Source organism: Oryzias melastigma, linkage group LG6, assembly GCF_002922805.2.
Source record: "Oryzias melastigma strain HK-1 linkage group LG6, ASM292280v2, whole genome shotgun sequence".
In the NCBI taxonomy this organism is placed as follows: domain Eukaryota; kingdom Metazoa; phylum Chordata; class Actinopteri; order Beloniformes; family Adrianichthyidae; genus Oryzias; species Oryzias melastigma.
Genome location: NC_050517.1, coordinates 9,912,914 through 9,929,349, shown reverse-complemented (window position 1 = coordinate 9,929,349; position 16,436 = coordinate 9,912,914). Strand labels below are relative to the sequence as shown.

General features: G+C 40.9%; 1 protein-coding gene across 5 annotated transcripts in view; it reads right to left on the bottom strand.

The window, feature by feature from the left end:
• LOC112152111 (band 4.1-like protein 3) overlaps positions 1 to 16,436 on the bottom strand; it is a 107,559-nt gene that overhangs the window by 33,351 nt on the left and 57,772 nt on the right. For 3 of the 5 annotated variants that reach the window (XM_036212255.1, XM_024281396.2, XM_036212256.1), the window contains 5 exons: positions 12,594 to 12,719; positions 7,433 to 7,563; positions 7,312 to 7,359; positions 7,217 to 7,246; positions 6,484 to 6,666 (listed from right to left, as the gene is read on the bottom strand). In XM_036212255.1, coding sequence (XP_036068148.1) covers positions 6,484 to 6,666; positions 7,217 to 7,246; positions 7,312 to 7,359; positions 7,433 to 7,563; positions 12,594 to 12,719 — 518 coding nt within the window. The remainder of the gene's footprint in view (positions 1 to 6,483; positions 6,667 to 7,216; positions 7,247 to 7,311; positions 7,360 to 7,432; positions 7,564 to 12,593; positions 12,720 to 16,436) is intronic. The other 2 variants (XM_024281397.2, XM_024281400.2) reach the window with 2 other exon arrangements.

Below are 16,436 nucleotides of genomic sequence, written 5' to 3'. Positions count from 1 at the left end.
ATGGTGAATTATGTGGGGAGTGATTTTTTTCTATTCTCTGTGCTAATGCTTTACAAATAATTTTGACGTCTGCATTGATCAGGGAAATGGGACGATAGCTGGAAGGAATTGAGGGATCTTTCTCTGGTTTGAGAAGAAGGATTATATTTGCTGAATTCATGTTTTGGTAGAAGTAACTGATTTTCCTTTATAAATGTAACCATTTTATAAAAAGTTTCTGCTAGCTGTTCCCAGAATTCTTTGTAAAACTCAGCGGGAAAGCCATCCGGCCCCGGAGCTTTGTTGTTTGGCATAAGCAGCAGAGCATCATGAAGTTCAGAGGATGAGAGCGGCGAGTCTAAGTCTGTGATTTGATCTTCATTTAATTTGGGAAGGTTTACATTATTAAGGAATGAATTGATGCTTTGCTCTGATGGATTGATCTCTGAAGTGTATAGGTTCTTATAAAAATCTTTAAAAGTTTCATTAATTTTGATCGGTCATGAGTGACATTTCCTGACTCATCAGTAATAGATGTTATTGTCGATTTTTCTTTATTAATTTTAAGCTGATTAGCTAAAAGTCTTTGTATTTGGAATTGTGTTTGTTTGTTAATTATGTCGTTTAACTGAAGCTTTAGTTTTTTTTTAAATCTCCCAGAATCTGTTCTTGTGCAGAAGCAGCATAAGCTGTCTCCATTTTTTTTATTTTATTTTCCAATTCTATTAATTCTGCTTTCTCTTTACATTTTTTACTATTTTACTTCATACAAAGCAAAGGGAACAAATAGCAGACTGGTGTGGATCCAATAGGCAAGAATTACCACAACAGGTTGAGTTCCTATCCTACTGGACAAATCCCGGCCTATAGGAGAGCTTAGATGTTGACAGAACTCGACTAAAAATACTGGTATTCAAAAAACAACTGGACCTATAAATAGAAGACTAACCCAAAAGAAATACTGCAGTGTAAAGATTGGAAATGTGTTGAAACCTAAAACTAAATAAAAAATAAGAAAATTCGATAAGCAAGTACAGATTTAATGGAATTCTTAATACACAAAAATTAAACAGCATTACAAGATACAATAAAAAAATAAAAGAAGGGAGATGAGAATGTACCAAAAGTCTAAAAATAACCCAAAAGAGGTTTTGTTTCACAGAAAAGACAGTGGTGTCTGCCTTATCAGCTGCAGGCTGCAGGAAGTGATCGTGTTTGTGTCAATAAGAAGAAGAAAAAGGGAGAAAAAAATGGGGGAACATAGAAGTAAGATGTGCTAGCTATATTTTAAAGGATTTAATTAAGTGAAATTTTGATTAGTGTTGAAGTTTATAAGTGGTTGTGTACTCTGTGCCTAATCTGAGTTTGTATCTTGAGTTGGTATATCTTAAGTGTTGAGAGAAGTGTTACAGCACAGACAGTTATGTTCTGTGTTTTTTCTGTCTTTTAACAAACCAGCTGTAGTTCTATTTAAGAATGGTGTTATTGTTCAATAGATGAGAAGTATGAAAAGAAAGCAATTTAATCTTCTTTGTCAGCTTGTTGACCTCTAAAGGTCACGATCCCCACTCCTTTAGGCCTCTTCCTTGTCCTTACCTAGTTCCCTCAGCTAGCTGTAAACCATTGTCATGTTGTTGAATTTGTGGAGGGTTTTGGTCTGAACAGGCATGTCCTCACAAAACCTGATCTAGGATGTCACAGTGTCAGTCAGTTCATCCAGGTCAGAGGAAGCATTTTCAAAGGTGTTCTGATCTTTGGGTTTTGCATCTTTGACTCATCCGTCCATCTCTAATAGTCTTCACTTTGGGCTTAGCTGATTTCAGCTTTTGTCTGTGAGTTGGGATGAGAGGAGGCAGTGATTTGAAAGTCTCAGAGCAGCTCAGGGAACAGAGTGATGTGCATTTTTTTTTATCATTGTGTAGCTGAGGTCCAGAGTGTTCCAGCCTCTGGTGGGACAGGTCACCTGATGTTTTTAATAAATGTAATTACATTTGAAAAATCTATGAAAAAACAAAAGACTCCATAATACATCAGGAGCAATGTACAAATCAAAATTAAAAACAGACCTTAATTTGTGGGCCAAACAGGAAATTGAACACACCAAAACTACATTTTTTTTAAACTTTAAAACCATAACTTTTTAACATAATTATTAATTAAATACATAGCATCACCTGCCAAAATGTAAATGTGATTCTGTAAAATTTGACTGCTGAAGATGAGAGTGCTGATAGCTGAAGTTGCTGAAATTGATAGTTAAAAACGCTAAAGGTGATAGCTGAAATCACTGAAGATAGCTGAAAATGATGATGCTGATAGCCAGCTAAAATAGCTAAAAGCCAAATAGAACTAAACTTTAAAATAGCTTAAAAACTGAAAAATACCCTCAATTAGCCAAAACAGCTATTAGCCTAACCCCAAAACAGCCTACAAACTTTTTTAAAAGCCCAAATAAGTTAACACAGCTAGCATGTAGCTGAAATATTTGCTAATTGCTAATTTCCATTATTTCTCTAAGTCAATCTTATTTATGTATTCTCCACAAGGAATCAACTTTAGGACCTCAGCCATTTATTATTTATGCAGCAGTATCATCACAGAGGTAGAGAGAAGAGCTGTTCATAAAGGTAGGATCTGTTGGCGACTGTCTGGTCTGTAGCAGGAAAAAGTATTAAGGTGAAATAAAAAAAAAAAAAACCCTAATCCTAACACAAACCTGTATCATTATAATACAATTTTATTAAAGAAAAAAAAAACATCGTCTAAACTGTGAGATTCTCTCTTGAGCCCTACAGCTTTGAAGAATCATTAAACTTGGAGTCTGATGATATTGTGAATCAATAATTTATTCATTTATCAATTGTATTTTGTTTATGTCATTTATTTTATGTTATCATTAACATAATAATAATAATATTAATAATGATAGATTAATAATAATTTATATATTTATTCATTTAGTCTGAAAGCATCACTCGTTATTGTCACTTAAAATAACCGACATTCGTGTTTCTTTTATGCTTCAAGTATTCAAGAATCATTAAAACTCAATCAATAGTCTGTTGATATTGTGGATCAATAATTGATCTATTTGTCAATTGTATTTTGTTTATGTCATTCATATAATCATTGGCATAATAATAATAATGTTATTAATAATAATAATAATGATGTTTTTATTAATAATAATATATTAATATTGATAGATTAATAATAATATAAAAAAGAAAAGAAAAAAAAAACAAACACGTTTTTTTTCTTTCTTCATTTAGTCTGAAAGCATCACTCGTTATTGTCACTTAAACTAACCGACATTCGTGTTTGTTTATGAGGGAGAAAATAAAGGATGGTTGAGAATCTTTGTTTCTGGAAACTTTTAAACTTTTGACCGTCCTCGACTGGAAGTAGTCCGACTGTAATCACGTTCTAGCTTTACGGAAGTCATTCGGGGCCCAATTAAAAAAGGGTCCGGGCGGTTTGTCCGAACCTCCTCTAACCCAAACCTTGATGTGGCACCGACGCGGGTCAGGTCTCCAAATCCTGCTGATCGCCCGGTTCAGGGATCGTTCTGTGCACCGGAAACGCTGATATTTCACGACTTTGGAGCCCCGTTTTGGGGAACTGCGAACTGTATGTCCAAAATAAATGTATACCCTGATAGCAACGGGTGCATTTCTCGCTAGAAATATTGTCAAAATAAAGATTAGTTCACAAAATGTGGTGATTTTCCACCGAAAAAGAGTGAATATCCCACCGTGTTTTTGCTAGCGACAGGCAGAAACTCAAAAGTCACGTGATCCGGCGCACCCCCGTAGAAATGAATGAGAGAACGAGACGTAGCAATTCCACAATTCAGACCCGTTTTTTGTGAAACTGCTACGTTTTTCCCTGTGGACAAACGTGGGTACTGAACGTTTTTGTAGGAGACTGGGTTGTTCATCCCTGCCAGGGCAGGTTACCTACCCCCCGCCTCCACATCCTTTTCACAGTCCCCTCCCTGTTTCACGGCTGATCAGGTGACTGAAGAATTGAGGAAGCTTCGGCCCCGGAAGGCGGCAGGACCTGATGGCGTGTGTCCCCGGCTGTTGAAGACCTGTGTTGCTGAAATAGGGGAGCCGCTACGAGTCTTCAACCTGAACCTGCAACTCAGGAGAGGGCCCACCCTCTGGAAGACATCCTGCATCGTTCCGGTGCCAAAGAAGAACCGGCCCAGCGAGCTGAATGACTTCCGACCGGTGGCTCTCACATCACACCTGATGAAGATACTGTAGCAGCTGTTCCTCAAAGTCCTCAGGCCTCAGGTGAAGTATGCAGAGGACCCTCTGCAGTTTGCATACCAGGCTGGGGTTGTGGTGGAGGATGCCACCCTCTACCTCCTACATAGAGCCCACTTGCATCTGGACAAGGGAAGTGGCACGGTGAGGATTACATTCCTGGACTTCTCCAGTGCCTTTAACACCATCCAGCCCCTTGTCCTCTAGGAAAAATTGACAAGAATCCAAGTGGACCCCAGCCTGGTCGCTTTGATTTACAGTTACCTTACCGATAGACCACAGTATGTCAGGCTCAAGGACATCGTGTCTGATACTTTGGTCAGCAGAATCGGTGCACCACATGGGACTGTCCTCTCCCCCTTCCTCTTCACCCTGTACACCTCAGACTTCCGCTACAGTTCTGAAATGTGTCACATTCAGAAGTTTGCAGATGACACGGCCATCATGGGGTGTCTCAGGGATGTTGAAGAAGGGAGTACAGGAGGTTGGTGAGTAGGGCTGGGAATCACTGGGTACCTCAGGATACGATACGATACGCGATACATGGCTCACGATATCAATAATATCGCGATACTGCGATGATTGGTAAAAATTCTCTCTAATAACTAACGTTGTATAGAAAAACATATTTGGGGGAAAATATATCCCCATTTATCTTTTCTTTTTTAGCTTTAACACAATCATAATAAACAACTTTTCCTATTTTGTGCAACAAATTATAGACACTTTTGTGCAACATTGCTGAAATCTTTAATGCTATGTCTTTGACAAGCATTGACAACAACTGAGTTGGAATTATCTGTCAAATTTAACGTTAACAATAGTAAACATGATCAGCAGTGACACTTGTAAGCCACACGTTCCATATGCCCCTTTTAGTTGTCCCTTTAGACGAAGTATCGCGAGATTTCAGAACATGATTTCATAGAGCAATTTCACTGACGACTTCCGCGTCCTGTCAATACAAATATGTGGTGGAGAGATGTTTAACAGACACTGGACTTGACAGCTACACACTTGCTGCAGAACACCTCGCACAAATTGAGCTGCTAAGATAATTTTCACCCTTTGACTGGTGAGTGATGCCGTTGTTTTTCTTTTGTGTGCCGATCAGCTGGTGCGGGCGCCAGCTGATCTCCGTGCATCTTGGTTTAAGATCATGTCAAAATAAAAGAAGCGGCTGTAAAGAAAAAACTGAAAAAAACTTTTAATATTGTTAAACGTGATTTAACAATGTGATAAATGTGATCATGAGTATTCTAAACCAAGAATGAACAAAATGAATTGTCAAATCATGCGAATGTTGATAATTAATGGTGATAATGATTGGTGATTATTGTTAATGTTGATTATTGCTAATTATGTTATGATGTTTTGATTAAGTTGTTTAAGGTTATTCAGAGAAATGAAATATGCATATTCAATGTTGTGAATGAATGTTGGTCCTGTTCATGCAGGCCAGGATTTACACCGGGAACAGGTCTGACTTACTGCCGGCCATGCGAACCAAGCTCCTGCTCCGGTCGTACAGAGACCGGACAGCCCTGAGTAAGGCTCCCCGGACCCCATACTCCCAGAGCACCCTCCACAGGACACCACGGGGAACGCGGTCGAACGCCTTCTCCAAATCCACAAAACACATATGGACTGGATGAGCGAACTCCCACGAACCCTCCAGCACCCTGAACAGGGTGTAGAGCTGGTCCACTGTTCCACGACCAGGACGGAAACCGCACTGTTGTTCTTGAATCTGAGGTTCGACTATCGGACGGACTCTTCTCTCCAGTACCCTGGCATAGACTTTCCCAGGGAGGCTGAGGAGTGTGATTCCCTGGTAGTTGGAACACACCCTCCGGTCCCCCTTCTTGAAAAGGGGAACCACCACCCCAGTCTGCCAGTCCAGTGGTACGGTTCCTGTCTGCCACGCAATGCTGCAGAGAAGAGTCAGCCAAGACACTCTCACAGTGTCCTTATTTGGTATCCACCTCCAGAAACTCGAACCCAAGCACCCACCATTCTTACTAACCAACAGAGTGGCTATACGGGTGCTACACATATTTTAACCAGTAGTTGACCAATGGGTAGACTTAACAAAATGTTGTCTTTATTTTGCAGTCTAAGAATCTCTCGACAATGTGTCAGTCACACTTTAGGTTTCATATAGTCCTTTCAGACTCCTCTTGAAGATATCAGAAATGATACATCTAATCTACATGTCTGGATAGCTTACCTGATCAAACTCCAACGGTTCAATCATTGGGTAGTCATCCATACAGTTGAAAGGCGATGAGGTCAAGCGCTTGTCCCATTCTGTCATTCCTTTATCTCCACCTCCTTTTTCTAAAAAGGAGCGCCGCAGGGCACTAATGGTGGTTTGAGGTTTCTGTTCCTCCATAGGACTCTCTAAGGTCTCCTAGTGGTCAGATGGATAATAAAGCAAACATATAAAGACAAAAACTAAAAGTGACTGGCTGTGAATCAGACATTTAACACCAAACAATCAGAAGACTGGTGGAGGGCCTTCTTTAACATGCTCTCTTATGTGGGTCCAGATGACCCCACCCTTACATTGAGGTGTTAGCCCTTCCATGAAAAAGGTGAAAAAGGTGGACAATGTCTGTCATTGGACCCCAGTAAAGATCGACAATCATTGAAAAAAAAATTTCAGCGCACCGTCTTGTGGGGTCCAGATGACCTTACATTTAATGTAAACAAGCCTAGGAGAGCGGAAGGGTTACGAAATATGGGAAAATCCTTCAATAGGAAATATGATTCTTCTTTCTTAAAAATCCCAATCAGACCAATATGCAGGCAGTACCATTTATCACCACAAAAGATAAATACATATTTAGCCTAAATCAGTCCAGAACCTAATACCAAGCTCCATGCAGCAAGGAATAGAGAACTGCAACCACCTCCTCCCCTCCCCTATGATTATAGTACACAAGAAGATACAGACTTACTTGAGTCTTTAAGTCTTCATCCCTGTCAGACTGTGAGAAACAGACAGTTTAGACAGTTTTTAAGGATGGTCCATATTCTGAAGATTTCCACCAACCTCTGTAGCTGTAAGATCTCCATCCAAGGTGGTGTCAGTCAGCTCATTCTAAGCAAAGGGACAGATTGACTTACAAACTGAGGCGTCCCACCAGACAAGTAAAAAAGAAGTGTGGCCTTACTTTTGTGTCATGTTTCTGAGGGGTCAAAGGACTCTGCAGAGAAACTTCTCTTGTTCTGGCCTCCTCTACCAAATCTTCTACCTGCTGCTTTGCTTCATTCTCCATCTGCTGTTCCACCAAAAACTCCTTTGCTGGGAAGAAAATGATAAATTCATGGCAGAGACTGGTGTAACAGGCCTCCTCTGTATCATAACACTCCTGTTTTTCCAGATATTTCTTTCGTGCATGTAAATAGTGGTTTATGGGGTCCCAAACCTACCCTAAGGCAGAATCCAAATAATCCCCCCTACACCTACATTTAGCCCACTAAACAGAGTTATGGAAAACTTAAGTTGTAGTCATAGTGAAACAAGAAAAGGTGTCTGTCTTTTCTTCACATGTGCAATGCAGATCACCTTACTAGCAGAGTTACAGTATAACTAGCTCTAACCCCTCGCTTACATCGCTAGCGTCAAGGCTCCGTTGCGTGCGCCGCAGTCTTTTCGTAACATTAAAAGTGCGAGAGAAACTTCCACTGCAGGCGTTCACGTCCTGCGTCTGTGGACTGGCCTCTGCGTCCTTGCGAATCCATTTCGTTCGGGTCAAATTTTGACGGACGACGAAGCTGATCTGCAGCATTTTTTTGTGAAGTTGGGGCTATTCACGACTTTAACCAGAAACCATGCAAGCGAATGTAAAGTAGATCCGATATATTTTCAAAATTAAACAACTCGTCGGAAGTCGCCGGTTTCCGCGTGTCGTACACATTACGTAATTTCCGGGTTACTCAAAGTGTGTTGCAGCACAATGTTCAGTCATAGCCATGGACGATAAGAAGCTGATCGGGGAGATCCAGAACTTCCCTGTCCTTTTTGATGCAACACATCCACATTATAAGGATAACGATAAAAAGGACAAATCTTGGGCTGAGCTTTCACAGGAAGTTGGAGTTGATGGTGAGTTTGTGTAATATGTACAGTCACAAACAGATCATAAAATTAAAAAAAAATATTTACACCTGTGTACATGCATGCACTGATTAAATGTACTGATTAAAATTTAGCATATGTATCTTTGGAAAATCTTTCTATTGTAGCATTTTACTTGCTATATAGTATGTTCACTAATATTAAAGTTGATACATATATATTCTTGTGTGATGTAGTTAAGTCTTGATGCAGAGTCTAATAAAGGCTGTCAATATTGTTTTTTTTTTTTAATTAACTACTGTGCAGAAACGGTTTTTACAGTTTCATACAGTTTTAATTCTGCACAGTTCTAGAAGCAACAAGCAACATGTTTAGTAACTACTTCTTTGTGCCTGGCCTAGACAAAGGTGAGCATGGGGGATTCATTAATGCAAAGATTCCTTTACCTTTTTACCTTTTCAGAGGTCTTTTCTGTGGTGCTAGTTTAAACTGTTACAAGAAAGTTTTAAAGAAAACAACAATGTCACATGTTTTTTCCACCCTTTATTTATTAAGAAAGGCAACAATTTTAACACAGAAGCAAAACAGAGTTTCTCTTCTACTTCTCAACACCTTCATACTGTTATATAATTCTTTCCTGCCAATGAACACTACCAGCAGGAGAGTTGAAAAAAGTAGCAAACAATGCCCCGAGCTGCAAAAGCTGCTCCTGCTCCGCAGGGGGGTCCAATTTTCCCAGCTCTTTCCACGGCCTCTCCTCGCTCTTCAAGATCCTCCAACCACATGATGTTGTCACGTGGATTGTGCAGGAAGTTGTGGAGAATGCAGGCAGCAGTCACCAGAGTCCACATGTTCAGGCAACAGGTTAATTCGGTGCAACAAAACCCTCCATCTGGCTGATAGAATGCCAAAAGGCACATTCCACTGTTATTCGGGCCCGGGAGAGCCTGTAATTAAAGATCCTCCTGTTGTGGTCCAGATCTTGAGCAGGGAAGGGCCTCATTAGGTACGTTTTCTGGGGAAATGCAGCATCCCCCACCATAACATATGGTGCTGGGCCAAGGTGAGGTGCACCAGGAAGAGGAGCTCTGAGTGCCACTCTCCATCCCCCCCCCCCCAAGTTCAGATTCAGCAAAAACTCCTCCATCACTGCTCCTGCCATAATCACCTACATGTATTGCCACAAACCTGCACTCAGAATCCACCAGGGCCATTAGATGGATTGAAAAGTTATTTTTGTAGTCAAAGAACTGCGACCCATAATGTGGTGGTGCAGTTATCTTGATGAGCTTTCCATCCAGGGCCCCCAAGCAGTTAGGGAAGTTCCATCTGCTCCAAAAGCCATTAGCAACAGCAGTCCAGATTTCCTCTGTAGGCTGTGGGAGGAACTGTTGCATCATCATTTTCTTTATGGCTGCATAAACCATGTGAATGGATTTTACAACTGTTGCGTGGCCAAGGCGAACGTTGTAAGCAAGGCTGATGAGGGAGTCCCCTGAGGCCAAGTATCTGAAAACAAAAACATGTAAAATTGTGTAATAACATTTTCTTTGCATTTTACAATTGATATCTGCCAGAGAAGATGGAGGGCACTGCAGGACCAGTTTGTGAAACACAAGAGAAAACAAATCCTCCCCAGTGGTTCCGCAGGTGGAACACAGAAGGACTGGAAATATGCAGACTTGATGTCCTTTCTGAACCCACATCCCAAGAGGTTTGTCGATAAATGTTTGACCTTATTTAACATTACTGAAAGCAAAATTTTCATTTTGTGTTTTCTCTTGTTGGAAACGCACATGTTTAGCTCAAGAAGTAACATACGCCCTGCACGCTCCCAGGAAAGAGAGGCGGCACAAAGCATAGAAGAGGCCCCTCCCTCTCCTTCACCAGCTGCAACCCCTGGGACTCCTTCCCCTTTGCTTGCACAATCCGGCACCATTAGACAAGACTGGTCCCACAGGCCAAGAGAAAAACCTGCATCAGACAGCTGGAAGCAACTCGCCAGCTTAATAACTGCCACACACCGCCACAGACCCCACAATCCTTCCAAACCCCGCCACATGTTTATTGTATTCAACCCCCACCTCTACAGCCTACAGGTGCATACACAGCCATGTTGAACAATAAGTGGGACACCCAAGTGAGAGATTTTTCTGATTTGTAGTTTTCTGTGCATATTTTTGTTTGCTGTGTGTATTTTTGTTTGCTGTGCATATTTATTTTTTTATATTCTTAATATTTGTAAATAAAACTTGTTTGTGAGTGACGTTTGTGTTTTTTAATAGTTATTTACCGTAATGCCACTGCCAGGCGCTCCGCGGGTGATATTGGTTTTCTGTAGTTTGTAGACCGTCTCGTCAGGTCAGGGCCAATGATGGAGATGATTTCATCAAACTTTTCCACACTCATCCGAAAGTATTGATGGTGACGCTGGCGGTCTTGCCTTAATTCAGCGACAAGATTTTGGAAATGACCTTGTTCTTGTCGGCGCTGATTGATGGGATGAACCCAGTGGTCTGCTACGTCTCCTCAGCCGTGTAAGAAGGACAGTGAGAATGGTCCTCTTTCGCCTGCTAATACGGGCTGAACACAACAATAAAGACGTTACATTCATGTCAACACGACATATGAAAGCTAACAAAATATGATTTTAGAGAAAACTAATTTCTTATTTGTAAACTCTGTTAATTTTTTCATAGAACACAAAAAATGTAGGGGAGAGCAGGGGACAAGATTTTAGCAATGAATAACAACCTTAAAAGGTGATGTAAAGGAGGTAGTTGGTTACCTCAATTGTTCTTTTTTTATGTTTTGGTAAACAAAACCAATTTTTCATTACTAAAAATATGTGTATATCAATTCATAATGTATGTTTCCGAACAAAGACACAAATCATTATTTGTATTAAATCACCACTTGTATCTAGATTAATACATGACAATGAACACAACTGATAAAACACACAAAGACTGAGCTAGAAAAAAATACATATTAGCAAGTTGTGTGTGCGCGTGTGTCAACCTTCTGATCGGGTTAAGCAGTAACACAAAGAAAATAAAACAATAATAAAAAACACTTGTTTCGGATTCACATTGACAACTTCGGCGTTTCAGCTGCGCAGAGCTGCGTATCAGCACGTGGCTGCATTTTCTCTGCTTCAGAATCCCTCGTTAAGATGTTAATAGCAACAACTTTTGGAAAGTTTACGCTTCCAAAACAATATAAGCACAGGAGCTAAAACTATGAAATACAAAAATTGTGACCTTATCTCAATGTTTTGGGTCTGCACAGCAAAACTAGAATAAATGCAGCTTGTTATTACGCATTCATTGTGACCGACAATGACCCCGGTCTCCCCTACTTGTTACATAATACGTGTAACACAGTCAGATATGCACATCTAACCCTATATATAACAAAAGTATTCATAAAATTTCAGTGCTTACCCATTATACAATAAAGACTTACACGCAGACAAAGAAGTATTCTGAAATGACTGGAGAACGAGGGTTTGGCTTCCTGTATCGATAGCGAGTTATCACGTGATCCAACGTGAGTTCGCAATCTCGCGAGATCGACAGTAGAGCCTGTGGCTGGAGCAGCAGCCGGCGATCGACAGTAGAGTCTGTGGCAGGAGAAGCAGCCGGTGTAAGCCTTCGGCTGTAGCTAGTCCACTCCCGCGACGCAACTGAGTCTTGACACTAGCGGTGTAAGCCCGGGGTAAGGCAGTCCCCATCACTTTTCCATAAAAAAGCATTCCGGACACTACTACCATTTCAAATGCCCTCATATTTGGAGGGGTAGAAAGAAGCTGTAGGGATAGAGGAGTAATTTGGATAAGGCCTAAGATCAAGCACCACCAGGAGAAATCAGACGACCATTATCCATGAGCGTAATATCTGCTAAAGCACAAGTTTGGTCAGTTTGCTGCTAAAGGCCATCAGTAACAAAACAACTGTAGCTGCAACAAGTGATGTGCATCAATCAGTAAATGCAATGATAAATATTTCAAGAAAATTAAACTTTTTCCTATACTTTTATTCATTTTGGGATTCTTCCGATTAAAGCTGGTGTAAAGATTTATACATGTATGATGCTGAGCTTTGAACTTCTCAGTACTTTTTCTTTGAGACTTTTATATCTTCTGAAGTTTCAGCAGCTCGAGGTGGATGGTCATCTCCTTGAACCTGACTGGTGAGTTCTTAAGTAACTGTTCTCTGCTCCTCCACCACAAGAAGCACCACTTTCCTAACCTGCTATGTGATTCCTCAGTCTCTCACCAGCTTCAAGCCTGCTCTCCTCCATCTTCCTCTCTGGTTTAGCAGTAGGGTTGAGGTCTCTGACAGCAAGTGCCGTTTCATACTGTCGCAAGCCCATATCTACACACAGAGTAGTGATGATGTTAGCAGTTACCATGGTTACTACTGTATATAACAACTACTCACAATGAGTCAGGCCAGTCAGGCCTCATGCACGGCAGCATGTGAGAACTAGATATCTCCCACGTCACCACAAACTGGAACTGAACCCGGTCTACGGTGGAAAATGTTTCTTCAAGCTGAGCACCTACCTATGTTCTATGTCACTCATGTAATATGAAACTTCAAAGAGTGTAATTGTATCTCAAGGTCTGGTAAGCTAAGTCACATTAATGCATTTGGAATGTCAGGCACGTGTTCCTTTTTCACACTCATAAGTGAAAACAGATACTTGAGAAACTTGGGTAAAAAAGTTGGGTAAAGTAGTTTTGGGTCACATAATCTTAGGAGTCCATAGCTGTACTGAGGGTTGTTATGGATTCCCTTTTCCCCAGTCACTGTTTGGATTTTACTGGTTTGTGGACAGGTGTGACAGCTCTAATTATAACTGCAAAAAAATCACAAAAAGATGGTGGTGACATGCTCCAGGAAGATGGTACAGTACATCATCACTATTCAAAGAAGCCAGTAGAGTTAATGAAAACCTTGCCTGAACACCATCTTTGACTGCTACGCATTTAAAAATGTTACTAATGTATAGCAATTACCAAGCTGATTTGAAGTTTGATTTTATGGCAAAAGCTCAATGACTCCCACTTGGTTGGTTGGTAATTATAGGCCAATGACAAATTAACACTAGAGCATTTCATAGTTTGATGTTGGCAATATTTTGTTAAAATTGCTGAAATCATAGTTTGTTTTTTTTTGGTTAAGTTATAGAATGATGACAGCCACCATCACAAACAGTCCAAGTCTGTTAAAATTAGTTAGGAGATTATCAGAATACATCCAAATACATGTGGTATGCTTACATCAGACAACATATTTATATATACAAACAACATATATATACATTTAAAAAATAATTTTTTTTCTTTATTGTTTCTCCATTCATCTTATTAGTGTTCAAAATGGTAAAAAAGAAAACAGTTTTTCACACAGAGAAAAACAGCGGGTGTCTATAATAAACTAGAAACAGCGCTTCCTTATAAAAACAGGTTGAAGTGACTCCACTTAGCAACAAGAAACAACAGCATTAACAGCTTCTGTCAAATAAAAGGACTATAGCAGGGGTCTGCTACCTGGTGCACGAATGTCACAGTCTTTCCCTCCGTGTGCCAACAGTGGGACGCACGCCCTAGGTAAGGGGTCGGCAACCCAAAATGTTGAAAGAGCCACTTTGGACCAATACAATAAAAAACAATTATGTCTGGAGCCGCGAAAGTTGAAATGCCTTATATAAGTCCTACAACGAAGGTAACACATGGAGAATGTGTCTATTAATCACGTCCGTGATTAAACGATTATTTCTCCTGCTGCGTGTCCTTGCGCCATGCTCTAGCTGACTAGAGCCGTATAGCCTCATAATGAACATACAAGCTTTTGTTTTGACATCCCTCAAGGACACAAGGAGAGGGGGTCGTCATCAGTCTCTCCCTCATTCTCACTCCAGGAGCAGGAAGAATTCAAACATAACAGGACAAAATCATAAATGCCAACAAATGTTCAACAGTCAGACAACAGAACACATTGAGGAAAACCCAAACTTAAATCCAATTCCAGTCAGACAGGCAAAAGAATGGGTAACCCACAATTCCTTGCGCTGCCAGACCGACAGCAAGCCCAGCGTGCCTGAGACCAACACTAAAATATGAATGAATTACAGTTTGTTTCATTGCTTTGATGAAATTAAAGAAATGCAATAAAGAAATACGATTTTTAATGTCATTTTTATTTAGAGGATTTGAAAAAAACCACAAAAATGTAACGTGCACCTTTAAGGTGCTTCCACACTGGCCGCGTCGGCGCGCAATCAAGCGCAAACTTTCAATGAAGAGTCAATATAAACGCGCGCACACCAGAATTCCTGGCCTCCAACTCTGGAGCGCGCGTGAGTTTTTTAGTCAGACATTTAAAAGGACAGAGTTTTGAAAACAAAAGTCTTCAGAAAGATTTGGGGGATTTTCAACACTTTTACTTTAGGTTCTCCCTGTTGTAGATGTAGATGAGCGCTAATGAACAGTAAAAATACAATCGAAGGAGAATCTCCTCCCCGCCACGCACCGCACGCGGCCGATGTGTGAGACCTGCACACCGGCCGCGCTCAGCAGGTGGGATCCACACCGGAGCAGCGCGGTCACGCACGCAGTGGCGGGGAGGAGATTCTTCTATTCTTCTTCTACTGTTGGTTAGCGCTCATCTCATCTTGGTGTCATATTAACCTGACCGGACACAAACCGTAATGATTCATTTCTCCTTCGTGATCACATTTGGCACTTCTGTGCTTTGAAGCAGACTCCGCCCACAAGCAGCTCCCGAACCTGGCTCCTTGATTGGTCACAGCTCTGAGCTGCTGCGACTGTGCGTGGAAATAATGAACCAGCTTGAAGATTCAGCACGCGGTCAATGCGTGCCGATTTGTACGTGGAACTCGCGACCCGACTTCAAAACCCGCGTAGCAACGTGCGCTCCAGACGCAAGGGCCAGGAAGTCTGCTGTGCGCATGTTTGCATTGACTTTTCATTGAGGGTGTGCGCTTGATTGCGCGCTGACTCAGCCGGCGTGGAAGCACCTACACTTATCTTGCAACAACTGGAAAACGTAAAGGATGTTTGTGTCATGTTTTTACTCCAACAAAAAATCGTATTAAAACAAAAAATATATTTCCCTTCAACATTTTTTTTTCATTTTCAAACATTTTTGAATAAGCGCCAATGAGCCGCAAGGCAGTGCTTAAAGAGCCGCATGCGGCTCCAGAGGCGACGGTTTCCAAACCCCCGCCCTAGGTGGCCGACCCCTGCCATAGTCCTTTTATTTCACAGAAACAGAGGCTGCTAGTTCTGACAACAATCAGCACTTGATCTGCAGTCCGTTTGTATTTTTTGGATTTGGAACAAAAAAAAAGTCGGGTTTGAGCAACAATCTCTTCTTACAACGAGCTTTTTCCCCCCTGTGGCATCATAAGGAAAGGGTCCATTCATGCAGCCCCGTTACTATGACCCCGCCAACCTATATAAACACTGCTGCTAATTTTCAGTCAAACTTTATTGTTTCAGACAACATTACATTACTTGCCAGCCTTCATGAACAGGTGATTTTAATTAATGTGCACCGTAGGGAAAAAAAAACCCCAAATTTTAGCCCATGTCTGAATTCCTTCATGACTCACTATATAGTGAGTACACCATTTTGTAGTGTGGTCTGATCTGAGTCTCAAAATCATGTGCCCCAGAAATCTTTCCAAAAAGCCAGTGTGCCTCGATGCTCACTACAGTGATGAATAGAGACCACAATGCATTGGGTATGACCAATGCTTGCAAAAAAATGAGTTAAAATGTAATTTTTAAACAAACCACCAATACTTACAATATCAAAACACAGTAGATTAATAAATAGTTGTGACATCACACTTGCTGTTTAAAGAAAAGTAGTAAGCATGCCGTCCTTTTGCTTTTATAATCCAGGGAACTAGATAGTCCTGCACTATATACACTGCTCACAAAAATTAAAGGAACACTTTTTTTATTGGGCCTGGCATGAATTGAGTTAAACCTGTCTGATAATTTTCTGGTTGGTTAAGCAGCTGAGGGCCTCGTTAATCAATTTCAGCTGTATTGG